The sequence below is a fragment of the Colletotrichum godetiae genome (assembly GCF_030913485.1).
Source record: "Colletotrichum godetiae strain CBS 193.32 chromosome Unknown BDP55scaffold_2, whole genome shotgun sequence".
Lineage (NCBI taxonomy): Eukaryota > Fungi > Ascomycota > Sordariomycetes > Glomerellales > Glomerellaceae > Colletotrichum > Colletotrichum godetiae.
In genome coordinates, this window is record NW_026851250.1 from 379,574 (window position 1) to 394,827 (window position 15,254).

Consider the following 15,254-nt stretch of genomic DNA (forward strand, 5'->3'; position numbering starts at 1 on the left):
ATGCTTATCGGATAAACTGATAAGATAGATCGTTTGTCCGGAAGCCGGAAGAACTGTCACCAGCCACAGTGGACCGAGGCTGAAAGTCGGGTCGGCGAACGAGGCGCGCTGGGGACAGGAAGCCATTGGAGGTCCAAGCTTTCAATTATTCCAGGTGCAGGCGTGCTGCAGAGGCAACTGAAAATTGCCTGGTCAAGGACGCCTTCCTTGAATTCTTGCCCTCGTTCTTTCCTCCGATTTCTAGCGACCCCATCTCGACATCGATTCATTAATTCGGGTGCGGTATCTCCTTCTCCATCAAGATTTTGAGCCTGAGCGAAGCCCCCCCAGCGATCGCAACGCGCCTGCTAGGTATCATCCCCGACGAAGGCCTCACTTTCACCACGCGCTGCGACCTCGATTCTAGGCGACTTAAAGATGAGCGCCTCAATGCGTGACTTCGTCGACGGCGAGGCCGAGCTCGATGACGACGATGAGGAGTCTGTGGATGAGGATGCCGACCCTAGATCTGCGCGCAGGAGAAACGCTGCCCCTGAGGACTCCTCCGAAGAGGAAGAGGATGATGAAGATGAGGAGGAAGCGCGCAAGGTAGGCGATTGGGATTTAAATTACCTTGATGAATGACTAATTATTCCTTCCCCTCAGATTCGTGAAGGATTCATTGTCGACGAAGATGAGGAAGAAGAAGAAGGTGAGGACGAAGATGCTCACGAGCGAAAGCGGAAGCGAGAGCATCGCGACAAGGAAGAAGAAGAACGGCTGGACGAGGATGACTTGGAACTCATTGGGGAACAAATCGAGCGCAGAGCACCAACACAGGTATGATGTCCACCATGGATCATCGCTAACAATTGTGCTAACGTGCCTGTAGCCGAAATTCAAGCGTCTCAAACGAGGTCATCGGGACGAGGATGACCGTGGCCCCGAGCGACGCGGCTTAGAGGACATGTTCTCGGATGACGACGAGGAAGCCAACGACCAAAGACCCTACGGCCGATCGAACTATCGCCCCCAGGCCGACGAGTTCGAAGACTTCATCGAAGAGGACTATCCGGAGGATGAAGACGAACGAGCGCGCCAGCAAGAAGATGCCGAAGTCGCCCGGCCCCGCGACAGAGGGGTTGGAGGTGTTGTTGATACCTCCGGCCTCGACAAAGACGCTTTGGAGGACATGGAAGCAATCTTCGGCAACGGCGAGGATTACGAATGGGCTCTTCAGTTAGAAGAAGAGCAGGAAGACCGCGAACGCGAAGAGCAGGTCATTGAGCTCAAGGACGTGTTTGAGCCTTCACAGTTGAAGGAGAAGCTTTTGACCGACGAGGACAACCAGATCCGATTCACAGATGAGCCTGAAAGATTCCAGCTGGACCGAAAGCCCTTTAAACACTTGCAAATTAGCGCTGAGCAGTTCAAGGAAGAGGCCCGGTGGATCGCGGGTTTGATGTGGCCCAAAAAGCTGCTCCAGTCCGAACTACATGGACCCTTCACCAAGGCTATCGGCAAGGTCCTCGAGTTTTTTGTCGTTGACGACGTTGAGGTCCCGTACGTCTTTCAGCATCGCAAGGATTACTTGATCCACGCCAAGAAGACCAAAAACCCCGACCATCGCGACGACCCCGATGCCCCTGAATGGATCGTCAGCGCAGACAAGCTTCTTACTCAGGACGACTTGTGGCGAATTCTGGAGCTCGATATCAAATTTCGTTCACTGATCGAAAAGCGGAACGCCCTCGAAAAAACGCTCGAGAGCCTCAAACTTGCTGCTAGCATCAAGGATGATGTGCTCGAGGATATGATTCCCCAAGCTGCGACCATGGAAGAACTGCAAGATCTGCAAGACTACCTCCATTTCCAATACACCGCCGAGCTCAAGGACCTGTCTTTCATGAACGGCAGTGGCAATCAAATGAAGCGCCCAGGCTCTAAATCAAATCTTGTTGACAGAGTCAGGAGGAGCAAGGCTATCGGCTTTGTCCGTGCCTACGGTATCACTCCGGATCGGTTCGCCCAAAATACTCTTCGCGAGGGTAACAAGGTTTGGGCCGACGACGACAGTCAGCTTCCAGACGACCTCGCCGACTCTCTTACGGATGAAGAATTCCAAACCGGCGATACGGTGATGTACGCTGCTCGTCAGATGTACGCAGAGGAGCTGTTCGTCAACCCTCGTATGCGGAAGCACTTCAGAGTCAACTTCTACCAAATGGGTGAAATCAGCTGTCGCCGGACAGAGAAGGGTTTGAAGAAGATCGACGATTCACACCCATTCTACGAGGTCAAATACCTCATCAACCAGACAATCGCCGACGTTGCTCGCCAGCCAGATCTGTACCTCAAGATGATGAAGGCTGAGGAAGAGGGTCTCATCGAGGTGAAGCTAACATTGGAGAACGACGAGGGCTTCAAACGTTCCTTGCGCCAAGAGTTCATTTCAGACAACTACAGTGAACTTGCGGATCGATGGAATGATGAACGTCAGAAGGTTCTCGATCTCATCGTTCCCCGTCTGTCAAAGATCATTGCCAAGGGCGTCAAGGAGTCTCTTCGAACTGCATGCCAAGAAGAAGTCCTAAAAGCCTGCCGCGAAGAATACTCAAAGAGACTCGACCAAGCACCATACAAGCCCAAGGGTATGATTCTTGGTACACTGCCCCGGATCATCACTCTGTCCAACGGCATGGCCGATCCAGCTCGCGACCCCACACTCTGGGCTTCCGTTGAAGAAGATGGTCGGGTCATTGAGCAGGGCAAATTGGGCAATCTAGCTCGTGATGAGCGAGCTCGCGAAGAATTCGTCGAGATCGTCAACAGGCGTCGCCCGGATGCTATCGGTATTAGCGGATGGTCTGCAGATACCCAGAAGCTTGTGAGAGACTTGGAAAGTCTCATCAGCGAAAAGGGCCTGATGGGGCCCGAGTTTGATGACCCCGAGCTCGGAGAGTACCGCACTGAGCCCCTTGAAGTTATTGTGGTGAATGACGAGGTGGCTCGTCTCTACAAGGACAGCCCCCGAGCAGTTGCTGAGCACCCTACTCTGAGTTCCCTTACGAGATACTGCATCGCTTTGGCGCACTACATGCAAAACCCCCTCAAAGAGTATGCGGCACTTGGCAAAGACATTGCATCGCTAGCTTTCCATCCTTGTCAAAATCTGCTACCCCAGGAGAAGCTTCTCAAGCACCTTGAGTCAGCAATGGTCGATATGGTTAATCTGTGTGGTGTCAACATCAACGAGGCTGTGGGCGATTCTTACACCGCGAATCTCCTGCCTTATGTCGCCGGTCTTGGTCCCCGAAAGGCTACAAGCGTCATCAAAGCTATCAACGCGAACGGAGGAGCCGTCGGCAGCAGAGATGAGCTGGTTGGCGACCCCGACAGTGGTAAGCTGCCAGTCGTGGGCCCAAGAGTCTGGAACAACTGCGCCAGTTTCCTCTTCATCGACTACGATGCTACCAACCCCACCTCGGACCCCCTTGACAACACCCGTGTTCACCCAGAGGACTACGAGCTAGGTCGCAAGATGGCAGCCGACGCCCTTGAACTTGATGAAGAGGACGTCAAGGCAGAGACGGATCACAATGGACCTGGTGCTATTGTCCGGAAACTCTTCAAGGAGGACGAACAAGAGAAGGTCAATGAGCTTATCCTCGAGGAGTATGCAGAGCAACTCGAGCGCAATTACAGCCAGAGGAAGCGCGCTACGCTCGAGACGATTCGAGCTGAGCTTCAAGCCCCCTACGAAGAGTTGCGCAGAAACTTCTCAAGCCTCGGCCCGAACGAGATCTTCACTATGTTCACTGGCGAGACCAAGGACACTCTCGCTCAGGGCATGATCATCCCCGTCAATATCCGAGTAGTGAAGGACGACTTCGCCATAGTGAAGCTTGACTGCGGTATAGAGGGCCGCATCGAGTCACATGATGGCCCTGATGGTGTTCGCGTCAGAGGCATCCTGACGACCGGACAGACGGTGCAAGCCAAGGTTCTTGAGGTAAACTACAAGGACTTCTTGGCCAAGCTTTCTGCAAGGGAAGCCGAAGTCAAGCGCCCGTACAAGCGTCAATTGTACCACGGTCATGGACAGTGGGACGAGAGACTAGAGGCTGCCGATAAGGAAGAACTTCGCGAGAAAGACAAGACCACCGGACGCACCCAAAGAGTCATCAAGCACCCGCTTTTCAAGCCGTTCAACGGATTGGAAGCTGAGCAATGGCTTGGTACTCAAGCCGCCGGAGAGGTCATCATCCGACCCTCCTCCAAAGGTAACGACCACCTGGCTATCACCTGGAAGGTTGCCGATGGTGTCTTCCAACATGTCGATGTGCTTGAGCTCCAAAAGGAGACGGAATTCTCTGTCGGCAAGCTTCTCAGGGTGGGTGGCAAGTTCACTTACAAGGATCTTGATGAATTGATCCACGAACACATTGAGGCTATGTCTCGCAAGGTGGATGAGATGATGCAGCATGAGAAGTTCGAAAAGCGGTCCAAGACGGATCTCGGTATGCGCTTCCGGAATCTTCTATCCAGTGAGCAAAGCTAACCATGCGACACAGAGAAATGGCTCACCACATACATCGATGCCAACCCCAACCGGTCCGCTTATGCTTTCTGCATTGATCCCAAGCACCCCGGCTACTTCTGGCTGTGCTTCAAGGCGAGTCGTGGATCGCGTGTCAACTCATGGCCTGTCCGTGTTATTCCGGGCGGCTTTGAGTTACTGAAGCAGGCCTACCCCGACATGAGAGCGCTGTGTAACGGCTTCAAGATCCGTTACCAGACCGAAATCACCAAGATGCAGAAAGGCGGTGGCAGATAGGGTCCATCTGCCCATGGCACAAGGCTTTCCGCCCCTATGAATCGAGACTACGTCACAGCTAGTTCGTCGCTTGGAGGCTGCTATTGAGAGCGGGATGGCAAGAATGGACGACACTTGATAATGAAGAAGAAGAAGAAGATTACCTCAGTTGTGCGGGCGGCGGGACAGGGGCTGCGCCGCAGTGAATTAGTGCCTGGAATTGTCTTATTTGGGAACTCCTCGGTTCCCTGGAACCGGTTTTGGGGGGGGGTTCACGGAAGCGAACGGGGGTATCACGCATCATCATCATCATTCATGTAGATTAGTAAAAAAGACCCTTGAAGGTCAAAAAGCCAGTAGACAAAAATTGGAAGTTCTCAACGACAATAGTCATCACTCCGTTCTATCCTTGGATTCTCACACGCTGCACCTGAAATGCTAACCCTAAGGTGCCTAAACAAAGTTCTTTGGGAACTGGTCTTGGATGAAGTCTCGGTGCACGCCATGAAGCTTGATGCTTTTCAATAAAGAGTCGCATTACAGCCGGGCATTTAGATTTTATACATCTCCAAGTCTAAGTTGATGTACTTACTGATCATGAACTGATATTGACAAAAGGAAAGATCATGATTATGATCGATCTCTTTGTACCAAATTACATGTACCTCAATATACATTAAACATTTTTTTGATATCTGCACCATCAAAACAGTATTGCAGTCTTGCATCCACTCACAAAACCAGGACAGCGAGGGCACCAATGGCCATCAGCAAAAAGCTGGCACCCGCCTGGACGGCCGCGTTGACGACGACAGCCGGCTTCGTAGGGCAGCTGGCGCCGGAACAGCCCGTTGTCGAAGCACCTGGGGCCGTTCCTGAGGGCTTGGAGGCGGTGAGCGTGGTGGGCTTGGTCGCCGGGATGGTGACGTTGAAGCCGGGAGGAGGCTTGGGGACAGTGCTATTACCTCCGGAGGCGCTAGGCTTGAAGGGAACGCTGGAGGGGGAGACCAAGGAGAGGGTCTTGATTACGCTGGGGGCGGAGTTGGGGCCCGAGGGGGCCGTAGAGACGGCTTTGGTAACGATGGGTACGGAGGTGCCGGCGAAGGGAATAGAGGTGGTGACGACCTTGGTGGTGACACTGCCGACGGGGCAGTTTGTGACGGAGGGAGGGCACTTGGTGATCGTGTAGACGGTGGTGAATGTGGTGGTCGAGACACCAGGCGCAGGCGCAGGGCCAGGGCCAAGGTTGGGCTTATCGTTGCCCTTGACCGGCTCGGCGGGCTTCGGAGCAGGGACAGACGATACGGGGCAGACCGTGGTGTACAGGGCAATGGTCTGCGTCGTGACCTTGCCCAGGCGGGCTGGGCAGTCGGCGACGGAGGGTGGGCACGCGGTGATGGTAGAAACCTTTGTGGTGTAGACTGTCGAGGTCGTGCGCTCAACGGGGGGAGTCGTTGTGGAAGTTGCCTGAGTCTGTTTGCTGGTGACGTCGGTCTTGGTGGTGATGGCATCGCTCTCGGTGCAGACATCCTCTTCGGTCATACTGTTGGACTTGATGGAGATGGAGCCGGATGCGCTGGCGGTGGCTGACTTCGTGCCAGTGGCACTTGTGGTGATCGGGTCAGTAGGAGTGATGGAAGCAGAGGCTGACTTGGAGCCGGATCCAGAGGCAGATGCTGAAGCTGAGACTGAAGTAGATCCAGATCCAGCAGCCGCTCCAGAGATAGTTCCAGTGGCTGAACCAGAGGCAGAACCAGAGATAGATGCGGTTGCAGATGCAGAGGCGGATGTGGTGCCAGAAGCAGAGGCGTTGTCAGAGGTGCTGACAGACGTATCCTTTGCCGTGACCGAGCCGCTAGCGGAAGCAGAGATGGAGGCACTCGTTGAGGTTGAGGTTGAGGTGGACGCAGAGGCGGATGCAGAAGCAGATGCCGAGGTGGATATCGTAGTCAACGTAAACGCAGACGACGTCGAAGCAGACGACGTCGAGGCTGATGACGTGGAGGCAGACGACGTTGTGGCAGATGTCGAGGTGGAAGTCGAGATGGAAGTCGAGGTAGAGGTAGGCGAAGCAGACGAGGAAGTCGTCACAGCCTTGCTGCCCTCCTTGAACACACGAATGTCCTTGATCTTGAAGTAGGTGTCCTTGTAGGCACCGGGGTTCGCCGCGACATACGACGAGCAGACAGCGTGGCCGGTAGACGCAGCGCACTGGTCCTTCCAGATGTACTCGTTGCCTGCGAGGACACCGCAGAAGTCAATGTTCAGAACGAGTTTTTGGTCGGCAAAGTGGCTGTTGATGTTGCACTTGTCGTTGGCGATGAGCATAGAGGGAGTTCCCCAGGAGGAGGTATCAGGCGAGTCGGAGCCGATGTTCTTGGGAGCTGCGGAATGGGTCCAGGCTAAATGTGATGTTAGACGTCTGTCCAGTGTAGTTCGTCATTCTGATTAGGACTTGGAAGGCTCCTTACCGAAGAACTTGATGTAGTCGTCTGTCCACTCAACAGCATCTATAGTTGAAGAGTTAGCTGGAGATATCCCAAGACCAAGCTGTTGGTTTCACTTACAGACACCACCATCAGAGGAGCCCCAAGGGTCAGCAGAGGTAGCTGTAGTGGTACACCCCTCGTTGATGTATTGGCCAGGAGCCTGCTGATCACAGTTGGCCGTGTTGACCTTGGCCGTCTGACCAGTCTCACTGATAATACACTGGCCCTGTTCGGATGTGAGGTAGGTGTGGGCAGCAGGCTTGTTGGCAGCCTGTCATAGGTGTTCAGCAAAACTATAAGATTATAGCCTGCAGAGTGTATCCTTACCGCGTTGTTCCAGCCCTCGAAGAAGTCAAGCTCACCCTTCTTAGGCCAGGGAGAACCATATGACCAACTGCAATGGTGTGAGTCTGTGAGGCCTAGACGATCACACCTGGGGAGAGAACTCACAAGGCGGGCCAGGCACCGCAGACAGGCTTAGGAAGATGAGAGAAGCGGGCAACCATGAGATGTTTGTTGTAAACGGCCTTGCTCTCAAGCCTCACACTTGACCGACCAACACCGGGGAACTCGGTGATGTTGTGGGCATCGGGGCCCACGTAGACCTCGCCGCCGGTGTTGCTGATGAGACCCAGCTTCTGGGCGTCGACACGGGTGCGATAGTTGATGTAGCCCGAAGTGAGATCAACGTCGTTGTAATCGCCCGTGTTATACTTGCTCTCGAAAAAGTCAAACTTGTCAAAGAAGTTGGTGGAGTCGTATGTGTCATCGAGAACGAACTGTTTAGCGACAGCGTCACCAGCCAAGGCCAGGGCAGCCGTGCCAAGGGTAAAGAGTGAAGGTGCCATTATGGCTGTATTATAATTATCCAAAAGAGAGACTTAGTATAGTGTGTATAGAGAATTAACGAATGGTTTGACGTGAGATACGTCGTTGGACGAGCAGGGCTGCTCTAGGAGGTGCTGGACGACACGGCGGTTGGCGGATTGATGCGTGAGGTGAACGGGACGGAGCTCATAGTAGGCGGACGAGGTGCCGCTTAAGATGTCCTGCCATTCCATTGTGAATGCTCGAGCAGCTGTCCCGTGCCGCTGGTACGCAGACCACTTACACGGCCAGAGGCACAGCTGCATCGCGGGCTAGACGTCCTTGAAGGGCTAAGTGAGGTTCCCATCTTGGAAACATCCTCCTTTAGGGCCCGCCGAACAGACTCTTGGATGGCCTGTCTGGTCGTGCTGGACTGCTCGCCATTGCAGTCTGTGTATCCCGGAAGAGTAAGGAGGGCTGCAAAGGAAGTCGTCTTCACAATACCTGCTGAGTATACACGACTCCGATGATGGCTGCCAGAGCCAAGCATCGTGAGGTCCGGGCACCAGCCGGAGGGTCTACCCTGACTACGCCGAATCAGGTGCGGGAAAGGGGCATAGGAAATTACAGAAATGGCAAAGATTGACAGTGATTGGGGGGATCCCGCGATGGGTGCCACGGTGGCGTCGAGCGATGCGGTTATGGTGTTAGTCTCGCGACTTGCATCGGCCGATGGACTAACTGAAAGGGGATGTTGGTTGGCAACTATTGTTCCTGGTACCCGCCGTGAGGAGCGAGGTGCGGCTGGACCTGGTGGCTTTTGCGGCTAATTGGGCTATCCCCAACTCCCCTCGACTTGATGCAGCCGCTCTTTCGGGTTGCAAACGACCTGGGTAGGATAAGCTGCAGGTACGCCCACACACAATCGTGATAAAACACAAGGGGTTCCTCTTATTCTCAAAGTACCGTGCATTATGCTCATTAAAGCAGACTGCGGCGCAGTACGGATACGTTGTTACCTACCAGATCATGAGTCGTCAGCTCAATTTTGTGTGGTTTTCGCCTTGTCATGAATCCTTTACTTAGCATTCGCGGCCCATCGCGTCAAAGCCCGTGTGAAAAGCGGCAGGATTCTGTTTCCCACGCTAGACCCGACTTCAGGCGAAGATGGAAATGCCATCCTCGAGTGCGATGCTATTCTCGGATGTAGCTGAAGACGATAATGATCGGTGCGCAAGTATGGCAATGCTTGGCAGGGTCTCGATGCTCAACAGTAGCAATGTGGGAGACGTAGACATCATGGGAGGCTTCAGAGTGATGCCCCACGATGAAATCGTGAGTGTTTGCGGGGCTGTTTTTCCTACTTTAATCTATGCCGAATTAGACACAAACGCCGAGGCAGTCAGCATCATTTAAGCCCTGTTAGGTGAATTCGGCGAGTTAGTCGGAAACCTGCATTGTACCAGCATCTTTCAATGAAATAGACGTCGACGTACGGCGCAGAGTAGGCAGATATGCATGAAATAGATCTTTTGTCTGTCACCAGGAAGCGGTTGCGAGAGAGTGGTGGACAACGTGCGCATTTTGGAACCGAAACCTTGGTGGCCCCCAAGATTCAAATTTTCTCGTCTAGTTCACCCGTTCGTTGCGATTCGTGAGAACCAGCCATGTGGTAGCCGAACACTGGCGCATCGAGCACTCTTCCACTATAACCAGTTGAGAAGTGTGATACCCCAGCTCTAGCGCTAAAACATCGTGCCGGAACTGGAACCAAGGCGAGGTGGGAAACGGCAGAAGGCCACAGGGGCAAGCAAGTGAAATAATCTGAAGGCCTAAATAGGAGTAGGGTCGAAGAGAATATCGACGCCGCGCGCTACGCAGAGGAGTGTTTAATCAAGCGATGGGTGTCCGGAACCCGTAAATAACACCGTGCTACTCGGTCTAGAGTTGCAGGAAATGTGCTCAGAGAGAGGACCATGACTGAGAGGCACCGACTTGCCACACACGTGGTTTTGTATTGTTCTGCCGTGAACGCTGAGCGGCGTGGCCGTCGCCTAAATCAGACCAGTCCGTGACTATCTGTGCCGTGGCGGTTCTATTTCCGACTCGACTGGGTGCAGGTTTTCTCCTTCTATCCACTCGACCTCGCTCACACCCGGGCGAAAAGGCGTGCAGGTGGATGGAAGACCTCCTCGGACATAGTTCTATGACCACCACACCAGGTCATTTGCTGTTATAGGAGCCTTCCTGCCTGCTCTCTAAAACTGGTAGTCTAGCATTGCGTAAGTCTTTGTTTTTCCATGAGATACCAGTCGAAGAAAAGAAGAAAATCCCAATTGGAATGTCAGACAAGTTGAGAAGATATGTATAACGCGGTGTTTGTCGGCACTGCCCCACTGGCTCTGGGACAAGCCCTTCGCCTCAAGGTGCTTCGCTGGCCCCGCGTGCGTCATCATCTAAAGGAAAAGATAATTGAGTAAGAGAAGACCACTTACACTGAAGGGGATGTTGTGTACATGGGTATCTTGTTTGATGTGTTGGAAAGTCCCTCTGTGGAATCATGTTTCGGGCCTGAACTTGCCGCGCTTCTCCTTCATAGCATCAACCTTCTTCTTGTCCTCGTCGAATCTCTTCAGCATAGCGGCTTGTTCCGCCTTGCGACGCTCGCGCAGTTGGAAGCGGTAGAAGTCCGTGGTCTCGTCCTTCTTCTTCGACGCCCTTTCAACCATCTTCTGTCGGGCTTCCTCGGCTTCGTTCTTGTTGGCCGGAGCGACACGTCCACCGCGAACAACTGTGACGAAGCCGTCCTCGTCTGGCTCGTTGCGCAACCTCTTGGCCATCTCCGCCGCTTCCTTCTCCTTGCGGTTGAAAACGTTGAAGAAGGCGTGGACCGACTTCTGCGTTGCCGCCTTGTCACAGCGGGACAGCTGGATATGTGCAGATACCCATTCAGATCCAAGCTCGGGCTCATCTTCGGAAACACCTTGACCCCAGACGGGGAACTTCGTCGTCTTGTTCGCTTTCTTTATGGCCTTGAGCACGAGCTCGACGCTCTTTTCATCAGCGAAAAGAACGATGGCGCTGCTACCGCTTTTTCGCAGCCTCCTCGTCCAAGTCTCGGGAAGTCGTGCAATTTCTTCCTCCTTGGCTCTCTCTTCTGCTTCCTGTTCGCCGCGCTTACGCTTCTTGCCTAGACCCATGATCTTCGCAGCGTTGACCGGGTCGACAGCTGCGGCATTCTTCCGATCATCCTCAAATGCAATGCCCTCAAAACGACCGGGACCGACGAGTGCGTTAAATACTTGGCGAAAATGAGCTTCGGTGCTGTCTACGGGAACGTTCTTGAGGAAGAGACTTCGGTCATCGATCTCGGTCGGGATCTTGGGCGCATTTCGTCGAACGCGAATCTCGTGAAGAGCGGTGATGGGGCAAGAAGGAAGTGCTGGAAGCTTCACTGGCAGAATTAAGAAGCCATCCCCTTGGGAATCGGCGGTTGACATGTTCGCGGGAATTCGGCTCAACGCGGAGGAATGTTGTCGTCCTGTAGAAGTAAGATTCAGCAGCCAGAATTGTTGTCGGATCGTCGACTTGAGAAAAAAGTCAAGTGGGTCTTCGATCGTTATCAGAAAACCATCTCATTGGTCTGATTCTTCGAAGTGGCCCGTGCAGCACACCCCTCCCTGCTTATCGTCGGTGAGAGTGAATACACCGAGGTCGGTGGGCGGATCCGTCTCCGGATGGCTCAGGTAGGGAGCTACCTGGCCGAATTCCTTCATGCTTAATCTTTTAAGCAACTGGAGCGCGATGATACTAAGTGCTCCCGATTGATCACTACCAAGTTTCTCATAGGGATTGATCATATCTAGGAATTGAGGTCATCAAAGTAAAGCCAAAGATCTAGAAGTGATCCAGCAAAAAGCAATTTAATACTTGTGTACTATCAAATCTCGATGGCTATCCTTCCAATACCACGACTCACGCAACTTAGCATTGATTCAAGTCTATCGTCAGTAGACAGAGCTGTGCCTCTGTGATCAACTCGACCGCTCTTGAGTGTAACCTTGCAGGTCCCACAGTTGCCGACTTCACAGCTACTCTCCACATCGCCTCCGATCTCTCGCTTGAGTACTTCCAGCAGCGTCTCTTCCTCGCCAACCTTCAGAATCTTGCCGTCCCGGTTCAGAATCTCTACCTCAAACGGGTCTCCCGAAGTGTCGGCAGAAAAGGCTTCGTAATGTACGTCGCCCTCGTCGAGGCCGCATTCCTCCGCGGCTATTCTTACGGCCTCAGTCATTCGCCTAGGTCCGCAAACGTAGACATGGCTGTTCCACTTGAGCGTCTTCATGATTTCGCCAATATCCATTCGCTCGCCTTGAGAACGATCGTATAATCGAATACTGCTCCCAAGAGCATCCAGCCGGGAACGAAACGGTATGTCGTCGGCCGAGCGAACAGCATAGTGTATCTCAGAATTGAAGTGGACTTCATGGTAGGCCTCAGCAAGGACCAAAAAGGCGGTTATGCCGATACCGCCCACGATGAAAACGTGATTGCTCGAAGCACTAGCAACTTTTACGTCGGCAGTCATTCGCCCAATCTGAAGTATGTCGCCCACAGTCGTAGACTTGTGGAGGTAGAGGGATCCTCCACGGCCCTTATCCTCGAGAGCAATGCCGAGCTCGAAACTGTTGCGATTCCCGGACACGACAGAGTATGATCGAAGGAGACCATTCGGTAGTCTGAGCTTTGCGTGGGCTCCTTCGTTGAGATATTCTGGGTTCTCGATCGGGTTGACTGCCTCGAGGACAAATGACAAGATTCTGGGGGTTTGTCTTGTCTTTTCGATAATCTTGAAGTCTCTCCACTGGTCCCCCCTTTCCCTCTTGACTTGAGCTTTGGCCTTGGCCACTCGTCGTTGGAATGCGCCACGGCTTTCTTTGCCCATGTCCTCAATCGACGCAAGTTCCTCATTCATAGCCGCGTCGGTCTGGTTCCTGTGCAGGTACTCCTGGATCTTTTCAATGGTCCATTTGGGCCATTTTCGCTCGACGAGCCTGATTTCGTCGCCAGCCTTGACTGATCCCTCTTTCAGAACACGATAGTACCAGCCAGTCCTACTTGTTTTGAATGTCGTGGGCGCAAAGTTCTTCAATTGAAAACGATGGTTGAGCTTGTAGCATGGCTGTCGTGGCAAGCTGACTTGAAGCACGACTTCATCACCAACAGCGATGACATCGCCGATGCATACGTTACGCTCATTCATGTGCCTAGTGACAAAGTTTTCGCCAAAAGCTCCCGGTCTAAACCTTTCCGCTGCGATTGGATGTTCTGCCTTCCAACCAGAATAATGAGAGGAGCAATCTAGACAAACTTTCAGCACTACGCCATGATGGCAGAGCACGTTAACAGGCATCGTAAATGTACTCACAACCGTGAATCGCCTTATCCGGTCCACCATGAAAAGTTGGATCATGCTCGTCCGCCTCGAGCCCGAGATGCGATACGTAAATGGGACCATGCCTCAAATCCTTGTCGATTCCGGACGTGACCTCAAGTCCGGGCATCTTCTTCATCACGCTGGTGCGAACCTCCAACAAGACATCGCTGGTGAAAGGTGACCGTAGGTCGATTTCGTCGGTGAGACTCATAGTCGGCGGGTTTCTTAGAAAATTTTCACTAAATTGTGTGTGCTAGAAAAGGCAAAAGCATGAATGGGGAAAATTGCCAAACCTGGATTGAAGATCCTACACAGCTAAGTCTTATTCGGCATGCTGCTGCCTTGTGCTGCGCCGGCAGCCGTGCGGAACCTTGCTCCGCACGGTGAAAAGCTACGCCTTTCTAGTGAGGTCTTGAAGAGGAGTTGAGTTTTGGAACTTTTGCGACGGAGGATCGATGGCTCCGGCATCACAGAGATGTTGCAAGAGGTGATTTGCGTCTCCGCAGTTGTGGGAAGTACCTTGGGACGGACGTATAGGGCCTGCATTGCAAGAAAGACGAAGCTGAGATCTACTGGCCAGATAGAGTATGAGATTATGTTTCATTCTTCAAACCATCTAACCAAATAATTCGTTTATTCGGAGGATGACATAATAATTAATGCCTGACCAGATACCAAGCATGCTCTGGACTCTCGGTAACAGCACCAAAGCCCAAGTTAAGTCGTAAGCACTAAGGTGGTCAGATGCTGTGGTTCGCCAGACAAACTCCCAGTGTGGATTACCCATAGCTTCTGACCACCCCTGCACTTCCTGGGGCCGAGGTAGTACATAGAATGCTGAAGATTTTGGCTGAGGCCCCATTTCATTTGACTTCATCGATATATAAGGCTGTCAGTCCGCCGGAGATTCAGAAAAGCACCGCCCGTGTCCCTGGCAGCGAGCCGGGCAAAAGCGGATGAAAAACCGATGACGGCGTTCCGCGGGGCAGAAAATTAGCGTTAGGGATCGCTTCACTTGGTGGGAACCTCTGCCAGTGATATAAGCTGGATGATGTAACATATGTAGACAAACATTCTCCGTTCTACTGTCTCCCAAATTTGTACGGAGCAGCGTGTAACACTTTCAGAAATATACACACCCCCTCGAGTTTTCTGGCTGACTTCAGGATCGATATGGCTTTAATAGGGAAGGGCCCGATTCGCTGGAAGCAGTCGCCGTCCTTGATCTTACCAGTCTTTGGTAAGATGAATCATTCGAAGAAGATCGGAGTCTAGAGGGCCTCAAAGTTAATGTGGCGGTGTTCCGCGAGGCTATGGTACAACTTAGACGGCTACTAGTTTTCTTCGACTATTCAACCATAGCGTTGCTGTTCAAGCCTCCAGTCAAGGGAATGAGAGATTGGCGTGTTCGAGCCCAAGTCAGCACCAAGATTTTGGGCATCAGCGGAACCCTACTGTCACGCTGCATACGGCTTGCTAGCTCGGTCGAATCTTGCACTTCCGCGAGTAGAACAGTATCACAGAGAGAGCACGATACACCCGCTAGTGTCACATGGCTGGTCCATGAGGAGTCGATAGAATCACCCTCCGTTGCAAGACCTGTGCTCCTCAGGGCATCACCTGATAACGCCAGTGGGTGGGACAATGTGTAGCGAATAGGGCATTGCCACATAGGTATGGTGTTCCCGCTATAGATAGGTCAGCCGTACTAATATTCTCACGGCTC

At 52.9% G+C, this 15,254-nt stretch overlaps 4 protein-coding genes across 4 annotated transcripts; 1 reads left to right on the top strand and 3 right to left on the bottom strand.

The window, feature by feature from the left end:
- The first annotated feature begins 123 nt into the window (after positions 1–123).
- Positions 124–5,201, top strand: BDP55DRAFT_642438 (SH2 domain-containing protein). The gene is made up of 4 exons (XM_060573452.1): positions 124–588; positions 646–819; positions 872–4,499; positions 4,554–5,201. The coding sequence occupies exons 1-4, from the start codon at positions 418–420 to the stop codon at positions 4,814–4,816; spliced, it is 4,236 nt and encodes a 1,411-aa protein (XP_060436058.1). The 5' UTR covers positions 124–417; the 3' UTR covers positions 4,817–5,201.
- A 326-nt stretch (positions 5,202–5,527) lies between these two features.
- Positions 5,528–8,132, bottom strand: BDP55DRAFT_689416 (uncharacterized protein; the record flags this gene model as incomplete). The annotated part of the gene is made up of 5 exons (XM_060576736.1): positions 5,528–7,197; positions 7,267–7,305; positions 7,363–7,555; positions 7,612–7,678; positions 7,735–8,132. The coding sequence occupies 5 exons, from the start codon at positions 8,130–8,132 to the stop codon at positions 5,528–5,530; spliced, it is 2,367 nt and encodes a 788-aa protein (XP_060436059.1).
- Positions 8,133–10,649: 2,517 nt separating this feature from the next.
- On the bottom strand, positions 10,650–11,591 carry BDP55DRAFT_722856 (meiotic recombination protein DMC1; the record flags this gene model as incomplete). The annotated part of the gene is made up of 1 exon (XM_060578660.1): positions 10,650–11,591. One exon carries the CDS (start codon positions 11,589–11,591, stop codon positions 10,650–10,652), a length of 942 nt encoding a protein of 313 aa, XP_060436060.1.
- A 398-nt stretch (positions 11,592–11,989) lies between these two features.
- On the bottom strand, positions 11,990–14,106 carry BDP55DRAFT_642445 (MOSC domain-containing protein). The gene is made up of 2 exons (XM_060573453.1): positions 13,520–14,106; positions 11,990–13,452 (listed from the first exon to the last, which is right to left on the bottom strand). Exons 1-2 carry the CDS (start codon positions 13,737–13,739, stop codon positions 12,032–12,034), a joined length of 1,641 nt encoding a protein of 546 aa, XP_060436061.1. The 5' UTR covers positions 13,740–14,106; the 3' UTR covers positions 11,990–12,031.
- Positions 14,107–15,254: the final 1,148 nt, after the last annotated feature.

What these genes read in the sequence shown, in the direction of transcription:
- BDP55DRAFT_642438 (XM_060573452.1), top strand. Translation starts at nt 418, where the DNA reads ATGAGCGCCTCAATGCGTGACTTCGTCGACGGCGAGGCCGAGCTCGAT. An exon ending in AGCGCAGAGCACCAACACAG is followed by an intron (nt 820 to 871) that starts GTATGATGTCCA and finishes ACGTGCCTGTAG; the next exon opens with CCGAAATTCAAGCGTCTCAA. An exon ending in GCGGTCCAAGACGGATCTCG is followed by an intron (nt 4,500 to 4,553) that starts GTATGCGCTTCC and finishes CATGCGACACAG; the next exon opens with AGAAATGGCTCACCACATAC.
- BDP55DRAFT_642445 (XM_060573453.1), bottom strand. Translation starts at nt 13,739, where the DNA reads ATGAGTCTCACCGACGAAATCGACCTACGGTCACCTTTCACCAGCGAT. An exon ending in GGATAAGGCGATTCACGGTT is followed by an intron (nt 13,453 to 13,519) that starts GTGAGTACATTT and finishes AAGTTTGTCTAG; the next exon opens with ATTGCTCCTCTCATTATTCT.